The sequence below is a fragment of the Clupea harengus genome, chromosome 11, assembly GCF_900700415.2.
Source record: "Clupea harengus chromosome 11, Ch_v2.0.2, whole genome shotgun sequence".
Lineage (NCBI taxonomy): Eukaryota > Metazoa > Chordata > Actinopteri > Clupeiformes > Clupeidae > Clupea > Clupea harengus.
Window position 1 is genome coordinate 17,794,584 of NC_045162.1, and position 22,720 is coordinate 17,817,303.

General features: G+C 42.1%; 1 protein-coding gene across 3 annotated transcripts in view; it reads right to left on the reverse strand.

The window, feature by feature from the left end:
- The window catches only part of npr1b (natriuretic peptide receptor 1b), a 62,917-nt gene extending 40,288 nt beyond the window's left edge, over nt 1-22,629 (reverse strand). The window contains exons 1-5 of one of the 3 annotated variants that reach the window (XM_012822839.3): nt 22,174-22,629; nt 21,673-21,785; nt 20,150-20,979; nt 5,726-5,913; nt 2,593-2,706 (exon numbers count right to left, since the gene is read on the reverse strand). In XM_012822839.3, coding sequence (XP_012678293.1) covers nt 2,593-2,706; nt 5,726-5,913; nt 20,150-20,924 — 1,077 coding nt within the window. In that variant the 5' untranslated portion in view covers nt 20,925-20,979; nt 21,673-21,785; nt 22,174-22,629. Of the gene's footprint in view, nt 1-2,592; nt 2,707-5,725; nt 5,914-20,149; nt 20,980-21,672; nt 21,786-22,120 lie in introns of all 3 variants that reach the window. The other 2 variants (XM_031575829.2, XM_031575828.2) reach the window with 2 other exon arrangements.
- Between the last annotated feature and the right edge of the window lie 91 nt (nt 22,630-22,720).

Below are 22,720 nucleotides of genomic sequence, written 5' to 3' on the forward strand. Positions count from 1 at the left end.
ATTTTATCCGTAAAGTTGTTCAATTTCATATATTAATTTAAAGTCATCCAATTTTAAGTCATCCATTCTTCAACACTCGCTGCTACCTTATCTTCAAACAGAAAGTAACGTTAAATCTCCATGGCAACAGCTCTCAAGGGTTTGGATAATAATCGGATTTATTGCTTCCTTCATTATTCACGGCTAAATAACATAAGGCTTTTTATTTTGTTTAACACACGAAAAAGCTATATCTCTTCAATAAGAAAGGTAACCTTAAATGACTTCCGTTGTGATCTGGCGATTTATAGAAAAAAAAAAAAACTTAATTATTATTATTATTATTTTTTTTTAAATGACACGATCTACCACCATAAGCTTTGCGATCGACTGGTCGATCGCGATCGACGCATTGGGCACCCCTGCCCTAGACTGTTAGTACAGGGATAGGTAACAAATATTGTGGATGGATGATAATAAGACACACACATATTAATGTAGGCCAGCCATTCATCTTAATTAATATTTCAGGTTTGAGAGGGTGAGAAAAAAAATTGTCTGTAGGTAGAGAGGTCAGCTTTTGAGTTTACGTCTCTGTTTCTTACATTTCCCAGAATCTACTTTCATCTTAATCTTAATTCACAAGGGCTTGTCCTTTTACTACTTTAAGCGTTTTTCAAAAAGTTTTTACACACTCAATCTTCATTTAACTTGTTTTGTTCTGTCTCATCCACTCAGAAACTCCTTTCATCAAACTACAAGTTGACACTCTAATCAAGTGAGTTCCAACTGTCATTAACACATCTTTAATAACAACTTTTCCTCGGTCTTGAGTCTGAATGGAACAGTTGGAGAATAGAGATATAATTGGAGAACAAGACTACAAGAGGGCCCAAAAATAGAAACAGCACAAAAGACACTTTTCAGCTGTTGCATACACTCATGGAATCATACAAATGATGTACTGTATGTCTGAATGAAAGAGTTAATTCAAACAGCTTGTATGGCAACGCAGTTCTTGATTTAAATCCAATGGGATTTCATTGGATCGTGGTTGGAGTGGTGATTAGCTAAGTTTGGCCACTCGCTAATGGGTTGGGTGGGAGGCCAAGGGTAATAAGGTAAGATTTTTTTAATCATCATTCGGGCCACCTGCTCAGCATTCACTAAATCAACAACAAATGAATAGCAATGTTGTGGTAGAGAAAGTGTCTGCAATTTCTTAAAGCTTATAAATGAAAACATTTCTTGACAGAGAATGCAACGGTATGACTGGTATTTGGCCTAACAAATAGGTTTATTTTGATAACATGTTGCTTTTAAAAACAAACAGCTGTCAATTTCACTGAAGGGAATTTGAATTACATGGACACATTATTTGATAGACACATTACATGAAGAAAGACTTCCAGATTTAGAACTAGAACACTGCAGTACTGCCCCACTACACTCCCACGGCCACCACCCGCTGTCTTGGATTGATTGATTGATAGATTGGCTGATGAAGATTTCCAGACAGCCAAATCAGAAAATGGAGTTTCTTTTCCCTTATTTCATGAGAAACACCAGAGCTCACCACATGCCTCACCATTCCTGTCTCCTCCTATTGACATGATTCTCTCCCATCCAACCTCTACCTAAAATGCTCACTGATTGCTCACTGAATGCTGAATCACAAATGGACTACTGACAGCTGGATGCCTACATCAAGGACCCTGCCCTTACCTGACTTCCTCTTCATTATTGTGTTATCAAACAAATAACCATTCGAAAGCATTCCAGGCAAGCACATAAAAAGCCTGTGACAGGCGAGCAGGACCTGAGATACATTTTGAGGACACAGCTCCGTGTGACAGCTAAATAAGGCTGGTGAATACGGCATAAGCGCTGCTGCTTGCAAAAAGTCTTATTCTTCGCTGTGGCCTTTCAAAGATGTACATTAGCACCGGTGACTCAGCCGCCTGTACAAGTTCACAGCAGATTGAATTGAGAGACAGTTGGGTAATGGCACAGATTCATTCTTCTAGATGGCCAAAGGAGACGAATCCTTCAGGAATCTCCTCAGTATGGTTGGTATGTTCCCTGCATGTGTAATCTGCACTGATATGTCTTATGTCCATACCTATGTTATAGTGTATATAGTACATTTAAGCAATTCATGTACCATGAGTATATGATTCAACATTCATTTTTGTGCTTGCTGAGTACAACAGTGAAAAACGATCAGCCTAATCACTTCAGTATTTGAGTCTGGAATAAAATGTGAAGCCTATGATCTGTGTTACTGGTTTGACTATGTGTGCACCAATGGGGAACACTCCTACTTACCATTGTCCACAGTCCAAAGTACAATACAGTCATACATTTGCACATAGCTACATTAAGGTTTTCATGAAAATATCAACCTGGGTCTAGAAACGGGTACTTGAATTTGGATTTTATACCCAAATTGTTTCAGATCCTTGATCCCAGTGCCATGGATAACAAATCCTCTGTTGTCATATGATTCATTTCCAATCTTCAATACTTCAGCCTTGCCCCATGTCCTTTTTCATATCTCATTATAACTCATTCCTTTTTTCCTCTTTTTTAGTGTTTAGAGTGTTCTCTTACCAGCGAGTCCTCCACGGTGAAATTGAACATCCTCTTGGCATCGGTTTTCAAATTCATCACGAAATCTTTGTATTCTGGGTTCTGGGGCTCCGAGTAGGTGAGGATCTTCACACTCTGAAAGTTAACAAGAAAAGGAGACAGATTCTTGATTAAGAATTACCTTGGTGAAACACTATTCACACCACCACCTCTGATGAAACATTGTACATTTAAAGCAGCAGTAAGGTTTTCTGGTCTGTTTTTGTCTATCTACTGAAAAGGCATGCTAAATACTTACAAATACCAACAACAGCACAGTTGGCAATGATAAAAATGCTTGCTAGCATGCTAACTCGTGTCTTTTTGGCGATATAGTTTGTGATGTCTTACTGTTAAAGCATTTTTTACATTTTCGCAGGGTGGTGAGACCTGGACCACAGAACTGCATACTGCATAGCCTAGGCGGCACAGGTGTGTCTATTTGTTCTTAAAATTTCCCCATGAAAATGTATTTGAAAATGATACCAGTGCTAGTGGCTTGTAAAAACACGCTTCAAAAAGTGTAAAATTGTTGCATACTGTCTCTTTAAGGAAAACTATTATTTTGACAATTTAATTAGAGTAAATAGGACTCAAGGAAACCCTGACATTATGTAAGTGGTGGGTAGAGGTGTCAGGCACATATATCATTCAGAGGTGTGTTTTCTCCACACATCTTCCTGTCCTCTGTCATTTGTAAGACACTGATTTATTTCCCACCATTATTGAAACTGTCCATCTTGTCCACTTTCCTTTCCTTTCAGATATATCTAAGCACTTCAAAGGATGAAAACCCCTGTTTTGTTTTGAAGTTAGTAGTTAGAAATTACTAACTTTTTCATGATAATTTGCCACTGATGCATTAGCTTCACAATCAATAAAACAACATAATAAATGTGTGAATCAATTTAGAGAAACTTTGAAAGGAGTTGAAAGATGTATGCCTATTTATGTAAGATATGCCTTTTAAAACATTCTATACCCTATCCAACACCTCACAGGAATACACATCATTATGGTAACGAAACAAAGAAGTTAATTTCCCCAGACACAGGTTCCACCTACAGGTTTGCTTAATAGCATTTTGTCATTCCTCCTTCCTTAACATTAACAAAGACTGTCTTACAGAGAGCATATGGACATGCTTACAGAGAGCACTTGTCTACCTTTAAGAAAAACACTTAAGCTGCTGACCCTGGCCTGGCAGAACTTGAAGTCCACTGAGCTAAGCTATGGAAACACCAATGAAAGGCTCATGAATACATGAATGTATTTTCCAGCAATTTTCCATTCACAGACAGGAAGTATAAAGCTGACATACACCAGTCAAGGTTAGTTGTTTTGGTGGACTCTTATGACCTTGCTGACTTTATGCAAATCATCTGCCATAATACAAATAAAAAAGAGAAAGTAGGGCTTTAAAAAGTGTTTGAGTTCCATTGGAATTCAGCTTCAGACAGTAAGTGCCTGACGAAAAGAGGGAGGTGGTGTTGGGCGAGATTCTCATTCGATCATTTACACATTCAAGAGTCTCATCCAAGTCTTTCCTGAAGAAGTGTCCTTATACTCATATATTTTCTCCATCTCCAAAGGTTACATTAAATAATGTTTTAATTATAATACTAGAATGACACAGTAGAGCTCACACCTCCGGCAAGGTCCAACAGTCCCTTTTAATGGTGTATCTTGCAACGTTAGCGAAACTAGCGAAACTAATTGTGAATCTCTCAAAATTGAATGGGTTTCTCCTCGGTCCACGCTACACCTCTCTACCAAGTTTCATGAAAATCGGGCCAGTAGTTTTTGCATAATCCTGCTAACAAATAAACAAAAAACCAACCAACCAACAAACAAACGGACAGGGGTGAAAGCATAAACTCCTTGGTGGAGGTAATATGTATAACTAGAGATGCCTTTCCGCAAGAAAATGCAAATTGTGATTGCTCAACAGTAGCAGACCCTCGCCCAGCAAACCATAATTAATACAGCCCCAATGCAGATTACTATAATTATGAGCTTACAGCACACAGTACGCTTTAAGATGAATAAAACAGTATTCAAAATGAGTTGACAGCCATTAATTAAGCACAATAAGCTACATAAATCCCCCAATCAAGGACACTCATCTGCTGTATTTCTGAAGTAAATGATGAAAGCACCATCACAGATTATATGACAAAATACCAGCCAACTTGCTGGACTTCAGAAATATCATAATCCCCTTTATTGTAAGTCTCCATTATCACAACTACTGTTATGAGAAAAAAACTTCTTCAAAAATACAGCAGATGAATGTCTTTGAAGTGGGTTAAAATCTCAATGTAAGCAAATGGTTCGGGAAAGTCTCGGATCTCTGATCGCTAAAATTATGCAAGCAATCACACTAATGAAATTTAAGAAGAGCAATACTGTGATTGCTTACGTATAATGTAATTATACATTGAAGTGTGAGATGGACATAACATTTATTTGCAGGTTTGAAATGCATAGCTATTCTGGGCATCAAAGCATAGCATTGGTTTAATTAAAACTTGGAAATATATTTGAAATATTGTTGACATAGTCATGGATTTTGCACCATTCCTACACCTCAGCAGTGATGGGAAATTACCTGCTATCAGTAGCAAAGAGAAGCCACCCTACTACTGCTGCCAAATTGAAACCTATTGACTTACGATAATTATCATTAACCATGATACATTTCTAATTAAATTGATGACTCATCAGTCATTCATGAGAAAACAATTATACAAAGGGACAAATAATTATTTGCAAGCGACAAAATAACAGACTTGATGTACTTGTGATTAGTTAAAAATGGTTAGAGGGTTCCACAATGGTTTTCAGTGCATTTGTTTATTTTTGTGAAAGAGCACTATTCAGGGACCATGGTTCAGACGAACTGTGTGGTTTTTTTACAGCATCTGGTGAGGAACAAATTAAGGAAACTTTGTCACATGGACAAATCTACATATAAAGTTAAGAAATGTTCTTTTCTTTTCTGTCAGTTTTAAAAGGAACTGTTTACAAATATTGAACATTGCCTAAAAACCCTGTAAAGACATATACCATTTGTGTACATTATGTGTCACTTTCTCATGTGTGGACTTCCTACCTGAAAAGCCTCTTTAGCAATGGCATCATCCTTGTCATCCCTGGCCCATGGGCGGGCGTACTGGGAGTTGAGGCTGTGTCCAAACACGTCGATATAGAAGAAGACAAACTCCTCCTGAGGCAGTCCTGCCTTCCTGAACACCACCATCAGCTGGCGGAATATGTCCGGTGAACAACAGACAAACACCACTATGGAGCAGGGAAGAGGACAGTAAGGTGTAGGGCAGAAGGGGGTTCACACATTCACTTTGTTTCAGTCCTCACAACAGCCTAGTAGGCTACATGTAAGCCTTCTCTCAACCCAAATTAGTACATTGCCGTTTAAGGCTGAAGGTTGCCCTAGGTCCATTCCCTTGCTACCACCAATGTGTGTTTATTGGCAAATTTGGCATCAACATAACATGGCTGCAAGTGAGTGTGATAATAGTATTTATACCATTGTACATATCTGCAAATTCAGATTATTTCAAAGCAAGCCCCTTAATGCCAGAAAAATATATTGTGATTGTGTCTTGGTGGAGAAATCAGCACCTGTTCTTTTTTGTAACTATTTGTGAAATGGCTGCTCCAATGTGATGATGGAATACACAGGTCTCCAGTCTAGATGCAGGTAATTCATTTCACCTTCAATCCCTTCCTGACCTGAAATGAGTGTTCTGTGTAAAGTGTGAGAACATTTGAGACCCACAGGTTACCCAAAGGTTGACCAACAAACAAAGAGGCAGAGGAGTGCGAAAAAGTGAAAGACGTTCATGTGATGAATCAGCAGGACAAAAACAGAAAGAAAGGAGTCCAAAAGAGGAAGAGATACACAAAAAAAGGAAGAAAAAAGTTCATGCCCCAAACAGCTGTGCTCATGTTTGTTTTCTTTGATGTAAGGCACTCCAGTCTGTGTTTGAATGCTGTTAAGAGAAATGGCTCAGTGAGCAGACAAAGTCACTCCAGAAACGGGAGAACAGAAATAGGAAGTGCTGGAAATAGAGACAAGGCTCTGCAGTCGCCCTGAACAACGGAGCTTCTGTGTAAGCAGAGCTGAAGACTCACTAGCGAGGACCTGATAATTGGCTCGACCGAACACCTCTGTTCCACACCCTGTGTTCAGCAGACTATGTTTACTATAAACAGTATTTTGTTAAATATGCATCAAGATTAATATGAGTCCCATTTAAAAAGAACACCCTCATGCTTGGGCTGAGATGAATACAGAGGGGGTGTCAGCCTAGGCTGATAATTATGTTGGCAAGGAGACACATGCAAGAGTGAATAATGAGACTAATTGTGAGTTTCAGGTGGTGGATGATAGGAAGCAATAGATACATGATAGATACATACAGAAAGAGATGGAGAGAGAGAGAGAGAGAGAGATTAATAGAAGGATTAGAGGGAGAGAGAGAGAGAAGTGAGAAAGGTGAGATGAGAATTGGGTCTGAATTGCAAGCAGAAAAAAAGGACAATTTGATAAAGGGAAAGAGACAAGGACAGAAAGAGATAAAGAGAAACAAAGAGAAAGTGGACGAGAGGGACAGTCAGGCAATGACAGAGACAGAGATGGTGATGATGAAAGCAAGCGGGACTCAGTGTTCTCAATCGGCTCCGACAGGCTCCATTAACCCTGATCTAATCAGTGGAGGTAATAACAGTGTAGCTGCTCAGCAGAGATTCGCCCCACTGAGAGATCCTCATTTGCAAAGAACAATGGTAATAACCAAAGGCCACTTCACAGACTTACTGTGCAGCAACTGTGAGCGGGAGTGATGTGTGACATACCAGTTGAAATCACAATAGTTGCTGTGTATTCAAACTATGGGCCGCGGACCTGAACCAGTACGTTACAAGGAAGCTGTAACTGTCTCAGTTGAATGGCAATTTCGAAAGCCCTCACCTCCATGTAAGCAATTTCATTGCATCTAATGAGTGGTAAATCGGCAGGCACTACACTGACAGGCATATAGCACTTATGTTTGTAAGGTGCGACATTCTTAGTATTTTTTATTATTTATTACTTGTATTAGTTATTAAACTGTGAGGAATCTGGAATTAAAACTAAATATAATGTTTTATATGTAATCTGAATCCAACCTATCCAATTTATAGATACTGTACCTGTAAATTAATCCCATTTATTTTACCAATGAATACATTTTAAACAAAATGTCTTACGATTCTCTTATGTACATCATATTCCTTATATCAGGATTATACCTATCATTTCATATCTACGGTTTAAATGCCCAACATAAAGTGACTCATTAATGTCTGAAATTATTCAAACACCTAAATGAACCATTTCCATCTCACCTGTCATCAAACCCAGTGTTTGGTTGTGGCATAATATCTGTTCCATGTATTACAGATCAATAGGCATAGCCATTAAAAAGAACCTTGTCTTCTAAAAACCTGGTCAAAAGTTCAGTTGCTCGCTCGTACACAATAGACACAGCTTCATAAATCTGTATGTGCACATATGCTTTGTGCTTTGAATTGTTTGTTCAACGACAGAGGCACATTCTTCTCATGATCTTCTAACCCATCAACCTTTTGACGGAGAAAAATAACTCAACTAAAACTCTTCAGCACAGAAGAGTTCAGGTCAAGAGTTGACGTCCTGTGTTCTGATCTGGTTTAATAACACAGGGCCTGTTGTAGCTGTAATGATGTATTAAGTGGAGAGGAGAATGGTAGCCCGTCATCCATCATCCTTCCAGAATTGCTAAACATTTTGCATTAACATGAAAGGACAGTCAAATACATTGGGACATTTTTTTTCTCACTTCAATTCGGTCCATTTTGGGAGGGATTGTTTTGGTAGTATTGCTTATCATTAATTTTCCACATGATGCTGGGATGAATTAAAATGCAACTCTCATCCTTCTCATTGTCCAGCATGTGTATGGTTACAGAGAATGCTCTACGAAAGAGACATACACATTCATACAACTGTATCCCAGAGGCATAATTAGCAGCAGGTGTGTGCTTGTCCTGCATTAAGAGCAAAAACACACAACAAGCTATTCAGGTGATTACATGGAGAAAAAATACAAGTGGAGGAAAATTATACTGTGTGTCTTTTGTCTGGATGATGGATGCATGTAAGATATTTACCCAGGCAATGACAGAGACATGGGCTTTCAGCTCTAGATGTTGCTCAACAAGCATATTAAGGATGGAGGGAAGAGAGGAAAAAAGAGAAGGAAAGAGAGATGGGCAGTGAAGGCAATATATCAGTTCTCTCCTGACACATACTGTATAGAGGAATAGAGGAAGACAGAAACACAGCATGTACAGCACACACAGCACACAGACAAACATAAATAGACAGGGGGAAATCCTGCTTAAGAGAAGAAGAGGCCAAAAGGGAGTAAGACAGAGATGATGAGAAAGAGAAATCAATAGACCAACAGACAGAAGGACACCAAATGATTTGCAACAGCATGACTCCCTGTAGTGCTCTGTGTCTATGCAGTGTGTGTGTGTGTCTGTGTGTGTGTCTGTGTGTGTGTGTGTGTGTGTGTGTGTGTGTGTGTGTGTGTGTGTGTGTGTGTGTGTGTGTGTGTGTGTGTGTGTGTGTGTGTCAGTGTGTGTGTGCCAGTGAGTGAGAGACAGAGAGACAGAAGGAGAGAGAGAGAGACATGTGTCTGTGCCAGTGAGTGTGTGTGAGTGAGAGACAGAGAAAAGAGAAGGAGAGAGAGAGACGTGTGTCTGTGCCAGTGTGTGTGTGTGTGTGTGTGTGTGTGTGTGTGTGTGTGTGTGTGTGTGTGTGTGTGTGTGTGTGTGTGTGTGTGTGTGAGTGAGAGACAGAGAAAAGAGAAGGAGAGAGAGAGACAAGGATGCTGTCCCACTCTGTGGGGTGTTGGCTGACCCACTCTGACACAGTGAGGCCGCTGAGGAAGTCTCCAGGGGCGTGATGACATTCCAGCCTTTCTGGCTTCCTGCCCAACACTATTGTTTCAGGTCTAATGGCCTGGGCAGGAAACAAGCAGCAAAAGCCTGCCAAATAAGCCCAAAACAGATCCTAGCGCTAACAAGGGACTGAAACAACCAGGGCTGGGAAGGCCAGAGACAAGGACACACAGCAAGAAGGCCTGCCAGGCCGTATAAGACCAGAGCTGGAGCCAGGACCTGACATGTGCCCATGGGACAACTACACTTAATCTATGTGAACAGAATATGCCAAAATAACTTGTTTGAGTACTGCCATTTCACTAGAAAACTTTTCGAATAGTGGTCTGGTAACAGCACAGAATGTAATGCTAACATGTTTCAGTCATATTGAATAAGTAACATAGGTGTTATGTCATTGTGAGTTAAAGGATCTGTTATAGCTACAAGCAAACAATGTTACAGCATATACATTTGAGTACTGCAGAGGACAAAGCACATGGTCTTTTTGACATGCTGTGCTAACCCTAGTAATAACCAATTACACCATATTATATCTAAATAACACCCTGGTTACCCTTCAACATAAGGAAAATACCCCTTTTTTCAAAGTTGGATACTAATGCTTTTCGTCGATCAACAGTTGAGTGCACCCCTTTGATGCATGTCTTTATCTTGTCATGTCAGAATAATGACAGGATGACAAAGATTGGAGACAGTGAGGCAAATTGAAGTAATTTCAATCACAAAATTGAGAACCAGTGAAGAGGACAAAGGGATAGAGGGAGGGAGGGAGAGACGAGGGGGGGGGGCAGGCTGCAGTTTGTGAATGAGATCAAGAAGGTAACAAGCAGAATGATGTGTGTAATGGCAAGAAGAGATGGATTTTTCAAAGAAACAGAGGTTTCAGTAAATTTGCCAGGATCAGTAGTTAGTTGTTATTTTTATTTTTCTAGTGAGTACAACCAACCAACAAACAAGGACATTGAGGGCCCGTAGCCACAATGACAGGATATGACTGGCCACCAAGAGAGTTTGGAGATGTTTGTTAAACCTTCACTCTTCACGCAAAATGACCTGTCAATCGAGCAAAACAACTTTCTTAACCTTAAACTTTCTTTAAGTACTCAGTTTAAAATTTGACCGAGCAAGATAGTAATTGAATTGTGAACTGTGGATTGAGTAAAAGCAAATCAGTGTGTGTGTTTTTTCAATTGTTCCTGAAAGTGTAACAGGATGCACTGTTTTTTCTTTTCTAAAATACCTGTTTGAAAATTGTAAATTGTAAACCTTTGAGTCTAATACAATGGGATATAGATTGATATGACATGGTTCATGGTTATACTTCCCAGACATTGTGGTCAGCTAAATTACCACTTCATGACCATTTCATCAACTACAGAGAACTAACTATGTCCCTTGATGAAGATGCTTATAGCACAAGAACTCATCATTAAGAACTGCAAGAGAGCAAGTGTGTTTCATAGACTCTGGCTAAAGGCTTTGGCAGCAGTTTATTTCCCAATTAGTCAGTATATACTAAGCTGGTCTCTTGGAAACTTGGCATTTTCCGCCTATAAATGTATGTCATGAGCTCATGAGAGGTCAAAAGGTCATGGTACAGATAACCTCAAAATATCAAGAATTACCACTTAAATACTGGAAATGCTAGAAGAAATGTCTGAAAGATGTTGATATCCTTCCCAAAATGTAGGCACTTGAGGTTTTTCATATAAATGTGTGCCCACAGGGGTATGCCATCACTTGAAAAACTCAAACTCAAATCTCATCCAAATCAAAAGTTATTCAAGTTGGAATAGAGGAATGACACATGTTTGTATTATTATTTGTATTTATTTTCCATTATTATTATTTTCCATGGGCATATTGTGCAAAATTAAGAAAATTTACTTTGATCTGACTTCTATCATTTGGAAGGGGACCGCTCAAGGGAAGTATTAATATAAGTTTTCCATGTAAGTAATGAATGTAGTTGCCATGACAACTTTGCAACAGTATTGGTGCATGCAGAGCCAAGGGCTGCAGTCAGATCACCTTTTTTGTAAAGGAAGTGCTCCTAACTGAGTGAAATGACCTAGAAGTATCTAAGTGGCAGCCATGATAAGAGCTGGTCGAATTCTCTAAAGGCTTAGGGAAGGTGCTTCAAGGACACAGGACCATCTTTTACGAAAGGAACATTGATAATACCGCTCCATTCATTGTCTGTTGTTGCATAATTGCGTAGCCAAGTGTAGATTCAGTCAGATTCTCTTAGCACCACAGTTGTCTTTTCTGCTGTCCTTATGGATTCTCCTTCACATATTTCCTTGACCTCATGACGTTTTCTATCGAGGTCAAGAAATAGTGGTTAGGAACTGCAGCCATAGTTAAGGAATATTAATTCAATAACATGGAATTGGTTTTCGTGTCAGAAATAGATTGAAAGTAGTGGTGCTACAATTTCTACTGATACCATGGGTATGCATGTTGCGTGTATGGAAGCTTGGCAGTGATTCCATATGAAAACGTCAGCCCACAGGCAGGCCAAGCCTTTTTAAGATGGTATAACAGCAGTCTACAAATGTGTCATGGCTCAAGACTAGGCCTGAGTATCTTTGTGCTGAATGAGACCTTACGATACACTCATCATTCCTCTCACTCCATCTCCAAACCTTTCCCTCTCTCTCTCTCTCTCTCTCTCTCTCTCTCTCTCTCTCTAGCTCTCTATCTCTCTCTCCCTCTCATATATGGATGCACATATTTGCTCTCAACTGATTACTGTTTGCCACAGTCTCTGTTATATCAGTGAATGTTGCTGCTTGTTTACACATCAGACCCTTGGGTTGGGTCATAACTCGATCATATATTGCACTAGAAGAAACTACATTTATATGCAGCACCACCCCCTCTTTATCACACCCTCACAATGGTACAGCCCAGACGAGAAAATTACCTCACAATATACCTAACAAATCCCAGATATAAGTTTATAATTAAATAATTAAAAATCTCAAAACAACCCCCCACTGAGGAAAAATAATTAGATACACAGTAAACAGCAGGTGTTCATGTCTATGTAAATGCTACACAAAGTGCTGAATTTGAGGCAGAGAAATTGACAGCAGCTCTGGTGAGCACACCATAGCACTCAATCTGCATTCCTCTCCTGTGAGTGCCCCTGAACACTGCTCATTTTAATATCGCGCCCACATGCAGGTTTATGCTAGAACATTCTAAAGCTTTTAGACCAGGCCATCACATCTGAGGAGTAGCTCAATAACTGCATTCTCAAAAGCGTTTGTTTTTCATTTTGGAAAAGCATGACTCAGAGAAAGATTAATTGTTTGCGTTTGCCTTTTCCTCATTAAGAAGATAAAATGCATAGCAATATTAAATGATTGCATCAACTAGAACCTTGCAACCTCTTTATCAACTCCAACCACACTTTCTCTGCTAGGCTGCCACTACCTTCCAGTTCCAGTGAGGATGGACTGGCTTTATACAGTATGCCCATTTTAACCATACCCTCTCTGGAACTCATAAAAGTCTTTGGTCCCACAGATCTGCTATTCACAAATTAGTCATGATTTACAAACCATTTCAGGTTTCAAAGGTAAAGGTCAAGTTTTTATCCAAAATGACGAACTAACGTTTGGATGGAAAGAAGTACGTTTCACAGACCTACTTGCACTTCCTCTATATGGCCACCATGAGATATCATTCACTTTTCTATCATCCGTTCTGCTGAGAAGGTGATTGGCTGCAATCTGCCATCTCTACAGGACCTGTTCGCCTCTAGGACCCTGAGGCGTGCAGGTAAGATTGTGGCCAATCCCTCCCACCCGGGTCACAAACTCTTCGAGGTACTTCCCTCCAGCAGGAGGCTGCGGTCCATCAGGACCAAAACCTCACGCCACAAGGCCAGCTTCTTCCCGGCTGCAGTTGGTCTTATTAACAAGGCCCGGGACTCCCACCTGACTTGGACTCATATCCCGCCCCCACGCCTCAAGTCTGTGTTACATTAACACACATTACATTGCACATTGCATATTGCACATTCACATTGCACTCCTGTTTTGCATTTTGCATTTTACTTTTTTATATATATTTATTTATGTTGTATTTTTTTTTCTTATGTGTAGTACTTTTTCTTATGTGTAGTACTTATTTTGTTTTTATGTTTTATGTTTACTGTATGCACCTATACACCAGAGCAAATTCCAGTTAGGTGTAAACCTACTTGGCAATAAATACAATTCTGATTCTGATTCTGATTCTGATTCCCACCTTTGTAGGACCACAAGTCACAACAAAAGAAGCACTCTAGAGGCTCCAGCAGTAAGCACTGAAGTAGGTACTTTGAAATAGCCGAAAGGCAGTCTTCGGCTGACAAGCACTCAGTGTGTGACACATGGATCATGGAGCTCGGACAGAATAACACGTTTTGCGGGAGATGACAAGCCAATCTAGCAAGTCCTTCAGCCTGTCACTTTTTTACTTCTGCTTTAGCCCGTTGCAATCCATGCTTCAGAGGGTGACTGCAGATTTATTTCTTGAGAGGATCAGGGGCCCCAGAAACTGATCTTCAAGCCCTTTCAGTATGGTTTGTGAAGCAAAACATTACTGCTGACATTGATGGTTAAAATTCAGTTAAAAGCTAATTGTATCCATGTGCACAGATGGTCTGACGGTGCTGCTGGATTCAAGGCCAGCTCACAACAACACATTTGGACAATGCCAGAAGAAACAAATTCAATATGTTGACACAATTTGAAATAAAACATGCCCAACCTTCTACGTCATTGAGCAAAATGGTCTGTCTAGTGTATGCACTGTGTGTATTTAAAATCCTATGTGAGTGTGTATCACTGCTTCCTGTGTGAGTGTGTATCACATTTGTGTGTGTGTCACATGTGACAATACATCATTTTCACTGTCTAGAATTACTCATGATCTCAAATTGGCCTGCCTTGCAATATCGCTGTGAGCTGAATCCCATTAGTGTGGATTGGCCAGATGTGCCTCGTCTCTCTCCTGGGGGTTTGCAGACTGGACCTTGATCTAATCTTCAAAACCACCAGAGTTGTTTTTTAAGAATACAAATCAGTAAACCTAATTTTCAACTGATTTGGAAGCGGAAAAGTGAAATAGGTATATGGTAAATATGGTAAAACTGTGGTATATGTAATGTTTTAAGTATGTAGAGGGGTGTAAGCACGAGACACACATATCCATATTGCAAGGAGTTTATATTTACATTAAGAAAGAAAGATAACACCAAAAATGACATAATCCTCAATGACATATCCACTTATGACGACATTCCCCAGTGCAGATTTTTAACTAAAAACTACAAACAGTGCTCTGACCCTGGCTCTGACCCAATTCTAATAGGATACAAGAGTCCGTGGCGAGTGCTCTTGCAATCCTCCTGCTATAATTGGGAACAGGTCTGTGCCTTTGGAAACATAGAAGCCATGTTCACTCATGCAAGTCAAGCCCACAATCAAAACCACACCAGCTGCCCATGGAGCAGTGCCCGCTAGAATGGATCAGGCCCGGATTGGATTTGGATCTGGCGGGTTCTTGCCAGATCAGACCCAGATCCAGTTCAGAGGCAGCCTGGTTTGTCCTGGCGCAGAGGGGCGAATCTTCTGTGGCTTTTGAGTGATTTCTCTTTTCCACCTCCTTAAGCTTTTTTAAACAGCAAGATTAATTTTTAACTGGGGCCAGATGGACTGGGTGAAGGGGAAGAAGGAGGGAGGCAACGCATGCAGCATTCCGCACAGCCTCGCGGGTGGTGTTTCGTTCAGCTTGGGTGATCTCTTGTCTGGCAGGCAACTATGGCGACAAGAGAACCAGGTGGTGCCGGACGCCGTAACCTTCCGGAAGTGATAGACAGTGTGATGTCAGCGTTGTTTTTGTTTTAACAGGAAACAACGTTAGCACCGTCTAGCACTAGCTGTCACAGCGAGACCAATTCCTCTCGCCCTAATTGCACTGCTTGTGACTCTCACATAGCAACAGACCATTTGAGTCCACTCTTCAAACAAGGCCCCGCTAATTAGAGAGATTCTGGCAGACAGCTGATCCAAATCCAGGTCGCTTTCGAGGGAGTGCCCCCCATTAGCCCCAATTACCTCTACACACACACCACCCCCACCCCCAGCAGGTGTGTGCCATGTGATGTCCAGTGCCTAAATGCAGTGTGTCAGCCTATGGGCACACTCCTCTCTGACTTATTACCTCTCCAGCGCTCCTCTCCACTATCCAAGTGGGGGCCGTGGCAGAAGCAGGGGTGTGACAGGAATGATTAAAAGAGACGGGAAAACTGAAGGCAGTGATCCGGCGAGACAACTTGTCATTAGCAACGACGACGCGGAGCTACGACTCTGAGCAGATGGGTGGATGCTCCGACACCTGCTGTGTGCCGCCCATCACCGGCCCGTGATTAAAAGATCCCGACAACAAACAAGCTTGATTAGCCAGACCCTGGGAGTGGGACTTGCTGCAGGCGGTGGCACAATTACTTCGGTTCAACTCAGATCTACGCACACTGTCTGTGAAGACTTCACAAAGCTTGTGAAAAAAACTGGCTGGACCCTTTTGAAATGCAGAATCAATGTTTGAGACTGAAGCATCCCCACTAACTCTTCCTGGGTTTTGGCCAGTCCGCTGATATACTGTGTAATAATATACATTATAGATCTGAGGTACAGTCTTCTTTAGGCCCTCTGGCGTGTATTACTTGTGCTTAGAGACGTTAAATCATGACCTGAAAGACGTGAATGACTAAATGAGAAGTTGAGCTTGCACAGCGGCAGTGACAGATGCGGGAGTCTCGGAGAGATGGAGGGAAACGCAAGATAGGGGGTCAGGTGGCAGCCAGTCACACAGTCTTTATTTAGCTCATGCTTTACCTAATCTGAGTTATGGCTGATGCTTTGGCTGAGATGCAGGTCAAACAGAGTTTATTGAGCTATGGCAGCCATGGTTAACACTGTGCCAAATCCTCATTTTTTATCGCTGTTCAATGTAAATGTGTTTGAGCACTTTTGAATACATAATGTAGGCAATGACTTTTCACAACAATGCACAGCTTCTCTGAAGAGAAATAGAAGGCAATCAAGCACTGAATTAAAATGACACACAAAAATGCACAAAAAGGGAGACAGAAAGCTGGAAATTCATAATTACAACAAATTGCAAAATGTATCTGAAGTAGATATGTAAGCGTTCCGCCGATAACCCCATGGGTGTGTCAAACCTCCTCGTGGTGAAGTGTCTTCTCTCAGCTTTCATCTTAACTGCAGTTTTTACTTCAAAAGCATAGTCCTCCAATTACTTCTAAATTAGGAGTCTCTGAGACCACCATCTTAATCAGGCCATGAGTCATTACGCTGATGAGTGACTAGTCCCCACTCAAATGGAATTGTATTCTTCTGTCATGGAAGTCTGGCAAGTCATTGCATGGTGACAGTCTGTAAGCCATAACATACTGCACTTTGCGGCATTTCAGAGGTTCACACGAGTCCAATTCCCTTAGCACAGCAGCTGCCCATGTAGCAGTGCCCACTAGAACGGATCAGGGCCCTGATTGGATTTGGATCTGGCGGGTTCTCGACAGATCAGACCCAGATCCAGTTCAGAGTCAGCTTGGTTTGTCCTGGCTCAAAGGACCGGCTATTCTGTGGCTTTCTACTGTCTTTATACTGAAAACAACATACCAAGGTCTCAGGGTACATATTACGTATTAGGTCTCAGGTACAGTATATTAAAGAGGCATCTAGAGACCTTCTGTAAAATTGATCTAAATGTCGAGAGGAAAATGTTTAATGTAACAAATGACTGACATACAAAATAAAGTCCTACACTGGCCATGTAGTAGCTGCAGTTAAGTGTGGGCAGGTACTTTTTGTAACATTCATCAGTTTGGCTGGTGCACAGTATGTGGACAAAGCTTAAGTAACACCCTGCTATGCCCGGTACCCCTGTCGTCTTTTCCTACCGTGCGTGATGTTATTATTAATTAATCTCGCTCCCTTAAGGCAGTGGATCGGGGTTGTTGGGCTGAGGGAATGTTGAAGTGACTGAGGAGGGGAGGGCCTATTGTGACACACCTAAGTCCAAAGGAAAAGGTTATGGCCCCCCTAACGGCTACGTGTGGGGGTGGGGAATCACTGATGACATCTTTATTCCTGAGCACAACCTTCATCGATTCTATTCACTCTCCTAGCATCTCGTAAAAAAAAGTGAGTGTGTAAAAGTATGGATATAGATAGGACGCATTGTGGTGTAAACAGTATTGTCCCAGGGAAACGCATTGTTTCTCTGTGTATTCTGCCCATATAATTCACTGAAGTCGTTATCCCTTTATGACTTTGTTTGCCTTTGTTTGGTTCTTGGAATCCTAGATTTTTCCAGTGATTCATGAGTTGTGTCGTGTCAGGTGGCCACTTAACAAAGCCACCTGATATTATGTGAATTATATCCTCTTTGAGGTTAGGCTTTGTATGGTGCATTCAGAAATACAACCGACCATGTGGCAAGAAGACAAATGTCAAGTAGAACATTCACAAGGCTGCAGCCTACTTTTTAATAGTCTTTCTCTCATGAAAGGATTCTGTCTATAGGGAATACGTGGGCTCTGAGGAGCCAAGCCTGACTCTTATCTGGAATAACAACACTGGTCACTTATCTCAACACGCCATGACAGCCAAACCATAAAAACCATATGGACATTTTTGAGGAATTATGCTTCCAGGATTCCATTGTCCATCCAACAGAGGTACTGTTTGCACATTAACAGAAAACCCTCAGCCTTGACAAATTACGGACAATAAAACTGAACGATAGTCACAAACACTACAAAAACTGACCAATGACGAATTCGGTTTTACAGGAAATGCCGGCAGATCTGATATGCTGCACTCGTTTCCCTTATTTGGAAACATGACTTTTAACCTCTGTTAATGAATGTCTTTCTGGGGATGTTTTTATACCCATGTGGGAACCATGCGAGAGAAGGCTTAAGGTATCCAATCACAGGGTTATTTATTTATTCCCTCATGCAGTGACACACCACTGAGCGAGTCTGCCTGTTGGCAAACAAAGATGAGTAAGACACAGAGAAATGTATGCAGGGAGGCTGGAGAGTCACCTTTTAAACAAAAGCAAATAATCATTTGTACAGACAAAAAAGGAGAGATGTTTTTTAATCCAACCAACAGGCTGTTTGTCGGCTGAATAGTCCAATCAGACCAAATTTGAATATGTGTGTGCAGGATGATTCGACGACAGAGAGCCTAAGCACTGATATAGGGTGCCTGATTTTGAATACATTACCCAGAAAAGTCTGAATCGAGCCTATGGAGCCTAAATCGACTAAATGGAATGGAAGAGTAAAATGAACTCAAACTGCACAGTACCGCCATCACACTAATCCCATCACAATCAGATACAAAGTGTGGATGGAATCCTTGAATAGGGACTGCAGATAATCCTGCTGAAGTGAGACATGAGCACAAATATGAATTCATGTTTTTTTGTATCTTATCTTATCCCCCTTCTCACTGCAGTTGTTTGTCTCAGACGCCTGTAATCGACTACGCAGGGTGCAGAGGTGTTCACCGCTATTGAGTGGCAATAGCAACCCTGTGTGTTCACGTCTATTGGCCAATTCCTGAGGAAGGGATTTAGAGCTGATACCCGATACTGACCCTCGGTAAACATCGCGGATGAGGCTGATAGGGGTGAATGCTGGTGAAAAGAGAGAGTCTTAAATATGCCGGCAGACCAGCTCTTCCTGCTTCACTGCTGTCAGAGAATCTCAAAAGAGGAAGATGGTGCAAGACAGTAGATGCATCGGCAACAGTGCCATAATGAAATGTAAGATCCTAATCTAGAGAGTGATATTTAATCACTTTATTTCCTGTCACCTACCCTCATTTTGCCAATCAGCATTATTCTAGAAGGTGGATGTATAAAGTATGTGTATATGTATCAGCTAGCTCTTTTGTCATGAATGGAGAAAAACATGCCAGGGCCTTTTACACCTAATGACTGACCTTCTACACCAGTGGTTCCCAAACTTTTTACAGTCCCGTACCCCTTCAGACATTCGATCTCCAGCTACGTACCCCCCCCCCGTTTTTAATCCATGTTTGTAACCACCGCCACGCCCCCTCCCCCGTGCACATATTCAGCATATAACACTTCAAACTGTCAGGGTAGGTCACTAACCGCCGCTGCCACGCCCCCTCCCCCCGCGCACATATTTAGCCTATAACACTGTCAGGCTACCTACCTGTAGCTATTTTTGGCAGTGTCATTATTTCGCTGAATATGGGCATACATGAGTATTTCTGGCAATGCGACTTGGCTATTCGGACTATTTAAGATTTCATGTCCATTTATAGCTCCGTTTGAAAATGTAATGGGCTTTTTCACTTTGAAAACCCCTGGGGGTACGCATACCCCAGTTTGGGAACCGATGTTCTACACCTTCTACACCTCTTTCAAAAAGCAAACACATGAAGACACATACCTCGGCCCCCTTGCCTTATCCTGAAGATGATGTCTGTGTAGTTCACAGACTCTTCCTCAAACACTAGATCCTCTGCAGTAATGTTCCCCTCCTGTAGTTTGGTGTACAGCCCCTCGGCAGCAAAGTAGTAGGGGCGGTCCCCCATCTTGTTATCGCTGAACATAATTATGGCGTGCTGGTGCCACCCAAAATGGCGGCAGATGTGGAGGGCGAACTCCCCCAGCTTGGTGTGGGTGGGACCTGTGTTGGTGATGCTGGTGTACACGTCTGCCTGGATGAACCCCACGGCAGGGGCGCCAGCCGTCACCATGGGGATCCCCCAGTGTTTGGTAAACATCCCGACAGGCGATGAGGTGTAGTCGCACCCGGGCCCGATGAAGGCCCAGGGGTCGTAGGCAAACTTGAGGTCGACAGCCATGAGTGGTGCAACGGACTCAGAGCAGATGCCGCGGTGGTCCTCACTGTTGGCGAACACGATGCTCAGGTTGCGGCCAGGCAGGAGGGAGTTGTCCTGGTTGATGAGGCGGATGGCTCGCTCCAGCGCCGGGCCCACCCGGGGCCAGGCCCATGAGTAGGAGGTGTTGTTCTGGGGCAGCACCACGGCCAGGACGATGTCGTGGTGGCTGTGGCGCTGACGGCTGCGGTGGTGGTGCTCCCGGTGGTGGTGAGAGGACTTGGACAGGCAGTGCTGGGGCCCGCAGAAAAGCAGCAACAGTAGGAGACTGAGGAGGAGCGGCAGGAGTCTCCCTCCCTCCGTGCAGGAGGGCAGACGCATGGCTCTACGGCTTACACTCCTGGGGTCTTGGGATTTAATTATTCAGGTGGATGGACTAGAAAAATACACAGGCATACACAAGTTATACCATTCATTCTGCATGAGGGACCGTTATCACTCTTTCCTCTGCTTGAATTGAATTTCACTGGTTATGTGTCTGATCACTAAATTATAGGTCTGAGACACCTCACTAAAAAGGATGAGATATGTGCAGCAAATTACAATTGAAGTTCTATTAAACATGATGATTGTTTATGTCAAAAACCTGAGGCATGTAAAAACAGTTCAGCTGCAGCCATTTCTATCAACTGAATAAAAGCTAAAAAATAAGCTGGGAAATCACCCTAATTAAACCAAACAAGGCATGTTGAGAGTTTTTAAAATATGATTTTAAAACCAAATCAAAACCATTGTTTCGCAAGCAGTACAAACATAATTTTATGTTGGAAGTAATATTTTAAGCATGTTGTCAGTCTACCAATAGTACAGGAAAAGTGTAAAACTAAAATATGCTTTGTGTTCATCTAATTTTAGTCCAGCCAATGAGTTCATAAGACCACACACTCACCACACACATGTGCACGCACACACACACACACTCCTAAAGCCAACCTTTTCCTGATGCAATTGAACAGAGCACATTACTGGCACTGATTTACACGTCAACCTTACACTAATAACCTCTATTATGTACAGACATTGCGTCACCAAGTGCCCAGAAGCTCGCCAAATAATGAAATCTGATTACCTCAAATGGAGGAGTGTGTTATCTCCATGTCAGCTTCAGTTCCCGTGGTGGTCTGGGCATCTGTGGGTAATGTCTCTCAGCTGTTGCTGCACACACAGCCAGAGGCTCTCTGACTAGAGAGAGAGAGAAAGAGTAAGACAGTGAGGGAAAAAAGAGAGAGGGAGCAAGAGACAAACCAAGAAGCCCTCACAGTTCTGAAAAAGACAAGGAGAAATGTCTATCCACAGAAAGGCTGGGTTTCCAACAGGAGGATTAGTTGGGTGGGGAAAAGATTATCTTCCCTCTGGCAGAAGTCTGACAATATTGGGAAAAAGGTAAAAACGACAATGACAGTACGAGTTCTCTTGCTTATTAATGCCAGTCACATGAACAAACAGTCTTTAGTCAGCAATTGTCACAACTCTCTGAGCTTCATTAGTCACAACGTTAGAAAAAGAGAACCACCAACCGCTTTCACAGAACAAAAATCGTCCTTAAAGCTGAGGAGGTCAGTGGCCTTACAGGTCTGGAGGTGATGTCCTCAGGTTGGGAAAACCAGCAGAAATCCTGAGCGTGTGGTGGAGAGAGTGCCCGGGGATCGGACAGTTGAGTAACATCAAACCAGAGCACGAAAAGCAGGAACTCCCTCAGCGGCCAGGTCAAGTCACAGGCACAGGATCCAACTCAGCGGCACTCCTGAGCTATAAATCCTGCTGTTTGTGTGTGAGCCATGTGTGAGAGTGTGTGTGTGTGAGACTGTTACGGCATGCTGCGTGTGCTGTGCCGCCTCTGATTCCCTCTGGAGGAGCATAAGTCACAGCCAGCCTCTGCCTCTTTTCCTGTGGAAGCAGCCAGGAGGCATCTAGAGCCAATGCTGAATGAGTGGAGCGGTCGCTGAGTGGTGCACTCTGAATAGAATGTGAGTGTGTGCGTGTGTGGGTGTGTGGGTGTGTGTGAGTGAGTGAGTCTGGATGTGTTTATTCACCTAGGGAGGAGGCGTCTCTTTCTTTCAGACACAGGGGTAGGCGTCCGTTTCCACTGAGGGAAGGAGGAAGGGAGAAACTGAAGG